Below are 14,368 nucleotides of genomic sequence, written 5' to 3' on the forward strand. Positions count from 1 at the left end.
ATTTTTCATTCAGTTCCTTAAATATGTGAGGCGGAACTTCTTGCTTCTCAGTTCAAAATCTCTTAGAGTTTGTGTATTTTGTCCTTGACAGAATGTTTGTGTGGCTTTAAGGAAGCAGCTGTATTTATTTGAATTTTGAATTTTGATTTTTTTTTTTACGAGAGATCAGCAGAATATAACCAGAGTGTTTCAACGTGACAGAAAGACAACAGTAACTAAATAATCACTCTGTATGATTATGGTGAGCAGAAAAGCATTGCAGAATTTGCAATATTCTGAATTTCTTTAGTTAATCCAAGCTAATTTACATCCAGTGCTAAAAATGTCATCAGTAAGTGAAAATATTTTGAATATAGTCACATCTATATTATAATATTACAATATACAGAAACCAAAAGAAACCTCATGAGCTGTCAATAAAATAAGAAAACTTTCAACTTAAAATGGGTAAATAATTTAAAAGCATGTTTAATAACTTATATTTCATTTGTTAGATATAAGAAATAAATGTAATGTACATATTCAATATTTTGTAATATCATGTTATTACTTTGTAAACATTACTAATAGTTTATTAATGCTTTATTAATAGTTTATTATGTTTCTTAATTATCCTTCAAAGTGAGTTTTTACTTCTGCATTGAATCTGAACATCAGTGTCTGCTTGACCTTCACACAAAAAATACCAAAAAAAAAATGTAATAAATAAAAAATAAATAAAAGATATATACATTGCTTGTATCAAAGATTTGATACTGTTTAAGAAACATCCTAAAAATGCAGCATTAAGAATTATAATTAGGCTACATTATGAATGCTAAAACATTTTTTTTTTTTTTTAGTCTAAAAGTTACTTATTAGATTAAATAAATCTTTTGATTATGTGTCATTCGAATACATTAGGACTGATATTTAAATGCAAACATTTTTGGAATCCAGAAACAGATTGGATTTATGGACGTCCCACTGAAGAACACGTCCCGGGTTTAATGATTGATCTTTTACCGCACCAAATGACTGTCGCAATCCCCAGCATGCGAGTAAATGATCATCTGTAGAGCTGAAGAGCGACGTGACAGGAGTTCGATAACACCGTGAAACAGCACATGAATTAAAGGTCAGGTTTAAACTGTTGCCCATCCTGTTGTTTTTTTTTTTCTTTATCCATTCATTCACCACTCCTGCATGTGGAATATCCCGAGGTAGGTAAACAGCTAAATCTTTCATAAAACACTGATCTTTCATGTGTATCTAAGCCATATGGATATTTTCTTAACTATAAACTGTTTAAATGTATTTGTATAATGCTAGCATTAAATCTGGAGATATTATTGTAATTAAATATTCCAAAAAATGTTAATAAGATTTAAGTGTTTAATTTGTAAATGATTTAATTATTATATTCATTATTTTTTAATGAATTTATTTTTTTACTCGGTCACAAAATGGTACTAAGTGCCATTTTTTTGTAATAAATATCTTGTATTATTAATTCGTATCAAGTTAACATACACTATTTTATAATTTTTAGATTTTTTATTTTGAAAGGATTATATACTGTTTTAAACTGTAAAATTGTTTAAAAGCCTATTTCAGCAGATTGTTTGTGCTCTCCTTTGCCAGGTTGAAACTGAACCTTGGACTTTTGAGTTTTGTCCTGACCACAAACGCAGCGCGATAAGTCTGAGAATGGGTGAATGGGGATTTCTGTCCAAGCTTCTGGATAAGGTGCAGTCGCACTCCACTGTCATCGGGAAGATATGGATGACGGTGCTCTTCGTCTTCAGAATCATGGTGATCGGTGCTGGAGCGGAGAAAGTGTGGGGGGACGAGCAGAGTAAAATGGTGTGCAATACCAAACAACCTGGTTGTACCAACGTGTGCTATGATCACGCATTTCCCATTTCCCATATCCGCTTCTGGACCATGCAGATCATCTTCGTGTCCACTCCGACGCTCATGTACCTCGGCCACGTAATGCACATCCTCCACAAGGAAAAGAAACTCAGGAATTATCTCCAGAAACAATCCAATGGTCAGGAAAACAAGCAGCCCAAATACACCAATGAAAAGGGAAAGGTGGAAATTAAAGGTGACTTATTGGCTAGCTACTTGACCAGTGTGATCTTCAAGATCTTGCTCGAGGCAGCATTTATAGCAGGGCAGTACTATCTGTACGGTTTCGTGATGGTCCCTAAAATTGTATGCACTCGATACCCGTGTCCCTACACTGTAGAGTGCTTCATGTCTCGTCCCACCGAGAAAACCATCTTCATCATCTTCATGCTGGTTGTCTCCTGCGTGTCTTTGCTGCTGAATGTTATAGAGATGTTCTACCTGATCTGCTGCAGAAGACGTAATAAACTGAGAATAAGCTCCTAAGGAAAGTGTCTCATTCTAAATGGACAAAATGGCAAGAAGAAGAATCTATTTCAAAATTCATTTCGTCTAGCCATCAATTAATTTTTTTTTGCTCATATTTCTAGAAAACTAGTCTGGTTTTAGTTTAAGACTTTGTTTACTTCACTGTGCACCTTTATTTTTGCTTTTCAGACTTTGCAGACATGTTTGTTTTAAAGTAAAGAATCCTTGCATTTGAAATAAGTGTTTTTTCAATACAAAATGCATATTACCTCTAAATGTATAATCTGTTTCATTCAGCACTACTTGACTTCACCAACATGGTTCCTTAAGGAATCTATGGATATTTAACAGTTCCATACTTATCATTTTATCCATTAATATACTCTATTTGTATGTGATCCTGAAACAAACCCTTTGAAAGACTGTGGCATTTTTTTTAATTCAAATACAGCATGTTTTTTTTTTTTCAGAAATTATGAATGAATTTCTTTATTGGAATTCAGCTTAACGTAGATGTGAATTTTCTTGACTTTTTCTTCATTCTACACAATTATACAGGTCTACTAGGGGTTGAATGTCAGTGATCCACTGAAGCCAATGAGACTGTTAGTGTGATGATAGGAAACTGAATTAGGTTGATGCGATGGAGGATTTTGTGATAGCTGTGTAGGTTTGGAGCTCGTGACAGTTTATAGATGTTATGACAGGATGTTAAGGCTTTAATTATTTATTTAATAACGCATGTAAATATAAATGTCTGATGATACAATCCCTGGTTGTGGTTATGACAGTTTTTAAAACGTCAAAACTGTTGCTTTAAATAAGACTACAAAAGCTTAATATATCGCAAATTTGCCATAGGCAGAGAAAAGGCTGCTTATTTGGAACAAACAGTGACCTCATATTTGACTCATAATGAGGGAACTCATGCCAGGACAAAACAGAGGAAATTAAGAGAAAGAAAATTCTGAAGCAACAGATGGGGAACTAAATATCTAGAATAACACTCAAGTGACAGTTACTGAAAATGCATATTAGAGCAAGAAAGACAGACATACAGGTAGGCAGGCAGACAGACAGAGAGACAGGCAGAGAAACAGACATTCAGACAGATAGGCAGGCAGACAGACGGGCAGGCAGACTGGCAGGCAGAGAGACAGACAAACAGGCAGGCAGAGAGACAGACAAACAGGCAGGCAGGCAGGCAGAAAGACAGACAGGCAGACAGACAGGCAGGTAGAGAGACAGACAGGCAGACAGACAGACTTTTCTTTCTTTTTTAAATCACTATTAGTGCATCCAACAGGAGGACCCTAATATGACAGCTGTACTTTGATCATTTGTGGTTGTCTGGCACCTCCTAGTGTTAGAAACCATCAATAATGCCAATGAATTAAGCTCAGAAAAAGAACATCCAGCAAACAAAAGATGCTTTTAAACTTAAAATTTATATCATGAATATATTCCTACACACACACACACACACACACACACACACACACACACACACACACACACACACACACACACACACAGAAAAATGCAGCAACTTGTATTTCTGTAAATGTTTCATTTAATTGATAAATGGTTTGAATTACATAATACATTTTAAATAAAAGGGAAAGTCTACTATGATATTGGTAGAAGGTGTGTAGAAAATCAAGAAAACAAATAAAAGATTTTTTAAATGATTAATAAAATATCAGTTGGCATGAATGTGATAAGAAAATAGTAAAAAATGAATGTAATAACAAAATTAGGATTTATTCACGAGTCACGAGTCAACTCTTTCATTTGACTCTTTCAAGTGAATTTTGGAGCCACTAATACAGGCATGAGACGTTTCTTTTCTTTTTGTACATGTAGGTAATGATGTTATTCATGCAGTGTAATACAATCAAACATACATCCATGGAAACCTCTTTTCAAAATGTGAGCTGGTTCGTTAGTCATGTTTTCAACTCTCAGCTGAGTGCATGACTTTCAGTGCTGCATGTTAAAAACCTACTTCATGCAGTCAAGTATATTAGAAAAGAATAATCACTTATATAAATAGATTTATATAGTCAAAAGAGTTGATTCTTATAGGTGACCTGAAACAAATGATTCCCTGAATCACTTAATAACAAAAAAACAATAAGAATAAAAAGAGAATCCCCATCACATACTTTACATTCTCAGGTGTATTAGAGGAGACTAATCAATTATTTAAATATATCCTGTTAAATGCAACTCAGATATTTCAAATACGAGTCGTTTTTCTATTCATATTTGTGACCTGAGACAAATGACTTACTAAAAAGAATCAGAATTCCCATCACTAAGAATAAAGAAAAAGGAACATAAATCAAAATTATTTTGTGTGATCAGTGTGACAGTATGACATATTTACAGTTCTGTACCTATTCAGTGCAGTAATTATTATTATAATTGTCTTGGTGTAGTCACACCACTTATTCTCCAAGTAGTGCATTATAACTCATTTCCTTTTCATTTCAAAAATGTGTCTCTTTAGTAACATATTTATGTTCATGTTGCTTTTTACACATAGAAGCCCGACAGATCAGATAAAAAATCTCTGCTATATTCAATAACAATGACACACACGCTACTACCAGCATGAACAAGATGAAGATGGTCTTCTCGGTTGGACGTGATATGAAGCACTCAATGGCATGAGGACATGGATCCTTGTTACATATAATCTTGGTTTTGATCACAAAGCCATAAATGAAGTACTGAGCCACGATGAAGCCTGCTTCAAACAAAATGGTCATTACTAGACAAGAAACATAGATGCGCAGGAGATTCCCTTTGTACTGAAGCTTTCCTCTGGCATCTGTGTATTTGGGGAGTTTGGTTCCTTTGTTCTGATCACACTTCTGCCTCAGTTTGTCCTCTTTGTGGATCACATGCAGGGCATAGCCCAGGTAGACCAGCGTCGGTAAGGTCACGAAGATGATCTGGAGAACCCAGAAGCGACTGTGAGAGATCGGAAACTCCTTATCATAGCACACGTTCTTGCAGCCTGGCGTATTTACATTGCACACCATGTTGGACTGCTCATCACCCCAGACTTTATCGACTCCCCCAAGCACCATGATCCGAAAGATTAAAAGCACCGTCAACCAAACTTTACCGATGTTTGTGGAGTGCGATTGCACTTTGTCGAGTAGCTTGGAGAGAAAACCCCAGTCTCCCATGGTTTTTCAGCTGAAGGCAGAGGAAGGAACAGTTAAGCAGTAAAAAGGGAAATGAGAAAAAAAAAAAAATGTGCAGTGTTCAGTTAAATTCAAATTTCATTTATTTCTAGAGAACTTTAAAATAGGTGTTTTACATCTTTTATAGTCTAATACAGATGTAGAATTAGATCAAGCTATATGTTTATCTAAATTATCTTATACTTACAAATGTATGTACAGATACGAGAAATCTGGAGAATCAAAATGAATATTAAAATATTCATTCTAGTACAATGTTTTTGTTTTTCCTTTTGTTTAACCAATATAATTAAGAACAAACCTAATTTAGTTGTCTATGCTGAAGAAATTCTGAAATGTTTATTATGGTTGCTTTTACCTGAAGAAGTTTAGGCTGCACACCTCAAATTTCCAAAGTACGAAGATGATCTGACATCAAATTTCCTTTTGATCAGAGTGTCAGCACAGTCAGTGTCCGCCCACAAGCATCATGTCGAAGAGAATCATTATTTCACAATACACACACACACCCACACACACACTTCTCTATCTATCGTCTAAAAACCATATAAGGACTGTGCATTTATATTATTATTAATTCAACCTGTTAATGCTTTGTAAACCTAAATCTACCTATAAACTTATCCTCTTCTCTCTTTTTCTCTCTCTCTATCTCTCTTATAATAAAATTTTCATTAGTTTGAAAGGTTGTAGATTTTACCAATGACAGATTCAAATGGTTGGCATTATTGTAATGAGTCTGTCTGTGTTTCTGTCCTGTTTCTGTCTGCTGTCTTTCCCTGTGGCTAATTGTTTGCTCCGCCCACTCTTTGGTTTCCATGGACATTAATTGTACTCATTCATCTCCTCAGGTGTGTTGTCTTTGTCTCTGATTGTCTCTGCTTTGTCATTGGTTCCTGTCAGCTATATATACTCTGTTTGTTCACTTCCCTGGTGTTGGTCGTTATTGCATGTTGGATGTTGGTGTGCCTGTTCCCGTTTCCTGTTAACCCTGTTTGTTGCCTTGTTTCTGTCTGTCTGTTCAGCTGCATTTGTGTGTTGGACGATTAAAACTCTAAAATCTGCACTTGGATCCTCACTCGCCTTTATCCTGCATCACAAGAATTATCATATCCTTCCAGCTACAGTATTTAGGTGTGGCTGTTCTCTTGTGTTACTGTCCTGTCTACAGTATGTCATGCCCTTGTCCATGGTGCTGATGTTTGTCTGGCAGTCCAGGTGTAAAGATAAGCTTTGTGGAAGATCAGCGCCACAGCACAAAATCACTAAAGAGAAAGAGAGGATCTCATCGCAATACTGTACACCATACACATGGGATGTAGTAGCCCAGTGGTTAAGATGTTGGACGAGTGATCAGAAGGTTGTGAGTTTAAATCCCATTTCTACAAAGTTCCCTTCAAGTGCTCAGTTGTATAAAAAAAATAAATATAAGGATGTCTGCAAAATTCCGTAAATGTAATAAAAGGATATCAGCATAGCACACACAAGAGCCAGAAAATTGTTTCAGCGCTTCAGAAGAAACTCAGAAAGATTAGAGTCTGTAAATTTTTTTGGTAACCTTCCTAGTCGTTCCTGATATTAGAAATCAAGGCTTCAACAAAATGTATATTACTGTTTACAATCCTCAGCCTCTCTTGGACTGTTCAGGCTACACAACAGCTATCTCACGTAGGCCAAGAACCAGTCAAAGCAAAGAAAATGCTTTGTTTTAACTATTGTGCAACATCCATCAAACTGCTTCTCCTTTTTCTTTAGAAATGTGTCAGAAGAACTAATACGTGCTGCGCAATCATATCTCTTACAGTGTCAGTAAATTGAGCAGACATGTTATGGGGAAATGAACAAGCAGTGTAGGAGTGAGGTTTGGACCATAGCTTGACCTCAAACGCAGGCTGTGTCAAAAGCCGACCTGATTTAATCATTCAGATCGACTCAAGGTCAGCAAACATCAGTTAAGGCAATGGGTCAACGGTTTTTTCAAATAACATTCCATTCCAACATACTGTTAATTGTAATACTGCTAATATTATACATTTTTAATGTTTATACAAAAGCAATTTGTTTAACTGGCCATTCAGTAAAATTCCTGGACACCATATAGCATTGCTTGAACCTCAAAAGATCTCAAACAAAATGAATTAAACCTGATTCATGTGTAAACAAGGGAATTGAGGAGTATGCAAACTAAGGTGAAGTGAATAACATTGATTATTATCTCTTCACAGTGCCTGTTATTGGGTGGGATATATTAGGCAGTAAGTGAGCATTTTCTTCTCAATGTTGAGGTGTTAGAAGCAGGAAAAATGGGCAAGCCAAGGATTTGAGTGAGTTTGACAAGGGCCAAATTATGATGGCTAGACAACTGGATCAGAGCATCTTCAAAACTGCAGCTCTTCAGGGGTGATCCCAGTTTGCAGAGGTCAGTAACTATCAAAAGTGGTCCAAGGAAGGAATAATGGTGAGCCTGATTGATATATATGGTTATGATGGTGGTGGATAATAACGTCATCTTTAAACACACATAGCAAATTTCTGTTGTTGAATATTCTGGCGTTAGACATGGGAGATTATGGGAGATTAGTTTCTAACTTAAACTACAGCCAGTGTTTAAGATTACTCTAAAGCCGTGTAATATTTTGTGTTTGTGTAACATATAAAACTGCAGACTAGGTTTATTTGTTAATGTCCAAACAAGCAGATAGGAGATCATGTTGAATCCTGGGTATTGCTGATTAGACCAGTTGTGGATGGAAAGGATGTTTTTGTGACATGAGGTTTTAGTCTTGATGGTAGACTGTGTCCATGGTGAGCGTTTGATTAGTGATTATTAAGTATTACATTTCTAGTTTCAATGCACACATTTCAAGTGTGTATTAGTGTCCTATGCAGTCAGTTGCTCTGAAACAAAAACAATAAATAAATATCCCTTATGAGAAAAGTGTATGCCTTAGAAACAGTACACAGAAGACTGTAGTGTGTAATCGGAAAAAAGTGTTCATGGAAGTGAAATTTGATGACTGCTGCCTTTAGTGTGTCTCATGTCTCATTTGATCCTATCTAGTGCTAATAATCACATGTGGAGACAGCGGTACGTGTTATAATTTGGGTGTGTATCTTTATTTTGCAATTTAATGATGAAAGAAATGATTAAAAGCTTGTCGAGAAATTAACAAAAGACATGTGAGCATGTCCAGCTGACCAATGATACAGATGATGAGGAGATGTGTTGGCTGTTAGACAATAAACAAAGACATATGAGAAATGAAAGTAGGATCGAGCGTCTAACTAAATCAGGAACACACACTCATAGAACACACAGTTGAAGAACACACACTTGACGCAACACTGCTCCCGGTGAGTTTTAATTTTATTCGCGTTATAGCATCGTTTAATGTGCTAAGTTTTACAAATCCTTAGAATTATCCATAGAAGATAAGTTTAATATGGACACAATAAGGACACAATTCTATAATAATTACAAAGATTATAACATCAATTTGATCATTAATAGTTCTTTATACTTTAAGCATATATACACTCAACTGTTTTTTTATTTAATAATTTTCATTTTTATTTTGAGTGAATTAACAATTTCTGATGAGAATAAGATTTCTTTCTTTCTTTCTTTCTTTCTTTCTTTCTTTCTTTCTTTCTTTCTTTCTCTTATTTAATTCCTAACACATTTTGAGTGTCTTAGCGTCTTCATCATTTTGCTACATTAATTATTAGCATTATACATAATTTGCCAAATCCTTGATAACCCAAATGAACTATAATCCAGTTTCGATATTTTTCTTTGAGGTGCCACAAAAAAACATACCATTTATGTTAAAATCTGAACCAGGGAAACATGAATATATGAGCTACCGTACACACAACGTTATGCTCAACTTTTAGCTGAAATCTCATAGTTGTGACTAATTATGTTTGTATGAAAATTCATTCAGGTGACAGAATGTATAGAAAGATCCATTTTTGATGTTTAAAAAAAAAATCTGTTTCTAACCCGGAAGTGTCTTGACGTGCATTTTTTCACTAAAGAGGAATAGAAACTGCATAAATATGCAATTGCTGCAGTGTCCCTCAAAAGATTATTTTGACTGTGTAAAGTTTCTATAGTGTGACACAACAACAGTAAACACTTCTGGACTGTATTACTGATGTGTGTGTTAGGGTTCAGAAGTGTAAGTCGGTTCTGAGTTTTTTATTAAGAAGGTTCTTAACAGAGATTCTTTAGGACCAGGATTCAACTACTAGGTGGAAATATCCATACCCTTATGGGTGGGAAGGGACTTTATAGTTACTCTTAAAGTTACTAGATCCAGATCTTCCTAGGCTTTAACTCCAAAGTGCTTACAAGATTCATAACATACTAAGGTTTGAATGCACACAACTCAGTTCTACAACATGCTACACTGTCTACAACTAATAAGACAAGGCTGACCCCTAGAGTCTAATATGATGAGTAGCTACATAGTACTATTCAAATTTTGCCACGTTTGAGCAATTTATGCAGGCAAGACTCAAGCTGCATGAAATGTTTATTAACATGAATTTGTTTGTGCTATGTTAATGTTTTTCTAGCTTGATAAATTCTTCTTTTCGGACGTACTTTCGGACAACTAAATCTACATGGATGCAGGGATAGTCCTGGATGGCCAAGTTTCAAGGCTGCATGGTTTATTCTAGAAACCTTAGTTATTAGTGTGTGAAAAATTTATCTGAATTGATGTAGAGAAATCATAAATCACTTTGCTAGCTTGTTTACACATTAGTCTAAAAGTCACAATCAATTTATAATCCGGACTTTCACTCGTTGTTTTTTAAATTAATATGTCAATAAAATGGTCTGATCGTTGCAGCTCTAATTAAAACTAATTTTTTTAAATAATTCACCAAATTTAGGACCCTACGGTGGCCGGGAAGTGCAAAACACATTAACAAATCCGAAAACACATTAACAAATCCCAAAACAAATTAACAAATCCCAAAACAAATTAACAAATCCCAAAACACATTAACAAATCCCAAAACACATTAACAAATCCCAAACCAAATTAACAAATCAGAAAACACATTAACAAATCCCAAAACACAACGACAAGTCAGACAACCCAGAAACGGTAGTGTATCGTTTTTGAATGGAAACTTACCGCTCATTGGACAAGACACCTGTCACTCAAGATATACAGGTATGGAATCTTATGTGTAATGTGTAAAGTTCTCCGTTTAAATAAAGTTTTCCATTCAAGAAAATAACAAAATTAATCCACAGTATTCCATTCCATCCATCCATTCCAACTTTTCCCTGCGGCAGACTGTTGAACTTCATGTATACCTTGAGTGACAGGTGTCTTGTCCAATCACAAACTATACCAACTGCTTCCGGGTTGTCTGAAATGTCGTTGTGTTTTCTGATTTGTTAATTTGTTTTCTGATTTGTTAATGTGTTTCGTGCACCGATTCAGACAAACCGGAAGCGGTAGGTATAGTTTGTGAATGGAAACTTACCGATCATTGGACAAGACGACTGTCATTAAAGATATACAGGTGAATGAAAGGTGTCTTGTCCGATGATGGTAAGTTTCCATTCACAAACTATACCAACCTCTTCCGGGTTGTCTGACTTGTTAATGTGTTTTCGGATTTGTTAATTTGTTTTGGTATTTGTTAATTTGTTTTGGGATTTGGTAATGTGTTTTGGGATTTGTTAATGTGTTTTGGGATTTGTTAATTTGTTTTCAGATTTGTTAATGTGTTTTGGGATTTGTTAATGTGTTTTCGGATTTGTTAATTTGTTTTGGGATTTGTTAATTTGTTTTCGGATTTGTTAATTTGTTTTGGGATTTGTTAATTTGTTTTTGGATTTGTTAATGTGTTTTGGGATTTGTTAATGTGTTTTGGGATTTGTTAATTTGTTTTCTGATTTGTTAATGTGTTTTGGGATTTGTTAATTTGTTTTCTGATTTGTTAATTTGTTTTTGGATTTGTTAATGTGTTTTCGGATTTGTTAATGTGTTTTGCACTTCCCGGCCACCGTAGGACCCACTTAAAAAGATTATATTAACTCATAAAGACTGTAATTGTGTCCAATGTGATACTTTCATTTTCCTATGAATTCTATGATTTTTGGGAAAGAATTCAGTCTGATTTCATTCAATTTAATGAAATTTTTTATTTTTCCTTCTGAAAAAATAGCTACAACAGCTACCATGCAGTATATTGCTAGTATGATATAGGTACTGTTGGACAATCCACATATAGTAAGTAAGAAGGTCGATAGTAAGAAGAAGTTGTGAAATAAAATAATACTTGGTTCATTTCTTCTTAAATATAATATGAATATTTCCTCTTCTTCTAGAGTAAATCTGATCATCAGTATCAATTACAATGGGAGACTGGGGATTTCTGTCCACGTTACTGGACAAGGTGCAGTCCCACTCTACTGTCATTGGCAAGATCTGGATGAGCGTCCTCTTCATCTTCAGGATCCTTGTTCTGGGCGCAGGAGTCGAGAATGTATGGGGAGACGAGCAATCTGATTTAGTTTGCAACACTCATACACCGGGTTGTGAGAACATCTGCTACGACTGGATGTTCCCCATCTCCCAGGTCCGCTTTTGGGTCATGCAAATCATCTTTGTGTCCACTCCAACCCTGCTGTACCTAGGACACGCTGTCCACATCATCCACCAGGAGAACAAGCTTAGAGAGCTGCGCAAAACCAACCACTCAGTCATGACACCAAAATACACAACCGAAAGCGGCAAAGTCCGAATCAAGGGCAGGTTGCTGTGGAGCTACTTGACTCAGCTGTTTTTTAAAATTATACTAGAAGTAGCTTTCATCACTGGTCAGTATTATCTGTATGGAATTATAATGATACCTAAATTCATATGTAATGACATCCTCTGCCGCATGCCCACAGAGTGCTTCATGTCCAGACCCACAGAGAAGACCATCTTTAACATCTTCATGCTTGTGGTTGCATGTGTTTCCCTGGCCTTAAATGTACTAGAAGTGTGCTATTTGCTTTGCTGTAGGGTAAGAGGACGGCCAAAATTTGAAGGAGTGGTGCGCTACCATACACAACCCAATCTACCCCCATTTGATGAAATTAGCCAGGAAGCTGCAGAGAGCATTAAGCAGAACGGTTTGAACAGAGACTTGGAGAAGCGCTGGGCATAGAGGAGACATAGAACTGCTATTCTATTCTAATTCTGCAATGTAGCGGTAAACTTGTTAACTTAATGTTAACTGTAAATTAACATTTTAAATCTGTTTCATTTATTACCACAAAGCCAAATTTGGACATTTTCACCTCAAATAACATTAGAATCCTTTTTTGCCAGTAGTGTAACATGCTATGCAGACAAGCAATGTTAAAAGCATTATTGCTTTCATAACATACTGTAGCCACTTTATAAGTTAACTTACATTTTTTGCAGTCACAGTTCATTTCTTTTATTTGCAGATTTTTTTCGCAACAGTGGAAAATTCCAGAATTGTGATAATGAATGGCACAAATGTGTTTTCCTTTCAGTTCTGCATGTCTAAACCACAACAAGTTAAACAACCCATCACTTGTTAGAGTGTAACATATGAATATAATTTTTTTTTAAATGTAGTTTAATACATTATCGTGAATTAGCGATTCTGTACATCATGATTGCACAGTGTACGAGTTAAGCTGACTGTACTCATAATCTTCCAGTCATTTATCGATTCATAGACTCTATAATACTCTCTGTGCATGATTTTCCTCATATTTAAGTAATGCTAAAGCCTTTTTATGTGTAGCATAATAAATTCAGTTTAAATAAAAGCTATGCCTTGTCTTGTGTAATAAATCAGAGTGTCAGGAGTTTATTGGGTAGAAACACAAAAAAATGTGAAGAATAAAGTTTAAAATTAAGTTAGTATTTATCTCTACTATTTATTTAACATATATCTGTCAAGTCGGAAGTAATGGTGGTGAGGAAAATATCCCTGAGATGATATGAGGAAGAAACCTTGAGAGGAATCAGACTCAGACGTGAAACTCATCTTAATTTGGGTGACACTGAACAGGAAATAATATAAATGTAATGTAAGCAATTTGCAGGACTTGTTTACAGGTTTTTAAGGTATATCGCAAAGATCCGGACAGAGAAAAGTGGAGTATGGATTATTTAAAGGTATACAAAGGTAAAGAAAAATAAGATATGTTCCAATGCCTGGATATTTAACTGTTTAAAATGAGTTGTGTGCTGAATCAAAGTATGGTGTCGACTCTCAACTGTCTGGGAAATTCATTTAATGGGAGCCAAGATCATAAGGCAAGCGTAACAGCCTCTCACCGTGATTTTGTTTGAGACTATGTCATGATAAGCGGTAGAAGATGGATGGATGGATGAACTATGTCATGAACCACTGCTGCCACTACTGGAAAAAAAACAGCTTTAATTTTCTGGTAATAAAAAAATTCTGATAAAAAAGCTGGTAATAAAAAATTCTGAAAAGTGAGGAAATTTTGACAAGCTACTCACTTTCTCCGCCGTTTATCTAGCAAGCTCAGAGTTTTTTAAAATAGTTTGTTTGCTGGAGTTTTTTTTCTGTATAAATACAATGGATTCAAAAAGTATTCAGACTTCATTTTTGTTACTGTATGTAGAAATAACTGACATTACATCCATTATTTACATTTACAGCATTTGGCAGACTCTCTTATCCAGAGTGACGTTCAAATGTGCTTTTAAGTCTCTATCACTGAATACATTAACTCTGGTTCACTAGGTTACAGC

The 14,368-nt window shown here is 35.3% G+C and overlaps 3 protein-coding genes across 4 annotated transcripts; 2 read left to right on the top strand and 1 right to left on the bottom strand.

Annotated features, from left to right (window-relative positions):
* Window positions 1–1,043: 1,043 nt before the first annotated feature.
* Window positions 1,044–3,893, top strand: LOC132843104 (gap junction Cx32.2 protein-like). The gene is made up of 2 exons (XM_060866204.1): window positions 1,044–1,202; window positions 1,624–3,893. Exon 2 carries the CDS (start codon window positions 1,690–1,692, stop codon window positions 2,380–2,382), a length of 693 nt encoding a protein of 230 aa, XP_060722187.1. The 5' UTR covers window positions 1,044–1,202; window positions 1,624–1,689; the 3' UTR covers window positions 2,383–3,893.
* A 64-nt stretch (window positions 3,894–3,957) lies between these two features.
* Window positions 3,958–6,055, bottom strand: gja12.2 (gap junction protein alpha 12.2). The gene is made up of 2 exons (XM_060866203.1): window positions 5,944–6,055; window positions 3,958–5,577 (listed from the first exon to the last, which is right to left on the bottom strand). Exon 2 carries the CDS (start codon window positions 5,565–5,567, stop codon window positions 4,860–4,862), a length of 708 nt encoding a protein of 235 aa, XP_060722186.1. The 5' UTR covers window positions 5,568–5,577; window positions 5,944–6,055; the 3' UTR covers window positions 3,958–4,859.
* Window positions 6,056–8,663: 2,608 nt separating this feature from the next.
* Window positions 8,664–13,435, top strand: LOC132843112 (gap junction Cx32.2 protein-like). Of its 2 annotated transcripts, none has more exons than XM_060866215.1 (2): window positions 8,664–8,939; window positions 11,947–13,435. In XM_060866215.1, exon 2 carries the CDS (start codon window positions 11,976–11,978, stop codon window positions 12,771–12,773), a length of 798 nt encoding a protein of 265 aa, XP_060722198.1. In that variant the 5' UTR covers window positions 8,664–8,939; window positions 11,947–11,975; the 3' UTR covers window positions 12,774–13,435. The 2 variants fall into 2 exon arrangements, with proteins under 2 accessions (XP_060722198.1, XP_060722199.1); XM_060866216.1 differs by lacking the exon at window positions 8,664–8,939 and adding an exon at window positions 11,476–11,848.
* Window positions 13,436–14,368: the final 933 nt, after the last annotated feature.

This window comes from Tachysurus vachellii, chromosome 3 (genome assembly GCF_030014155.1).
Source record: "Tachysurus vachellii isolate PV-2020 chromosome 3, HZAU_Pvac_v1, whole genome shotgun sequence".
Taxonomy (NCBI): Eukaryota; Metazoa; Chordata; class Actinopteri; order Siluriformes; family Bagridae; genus Tachysurus; species Tachysurus vachellii.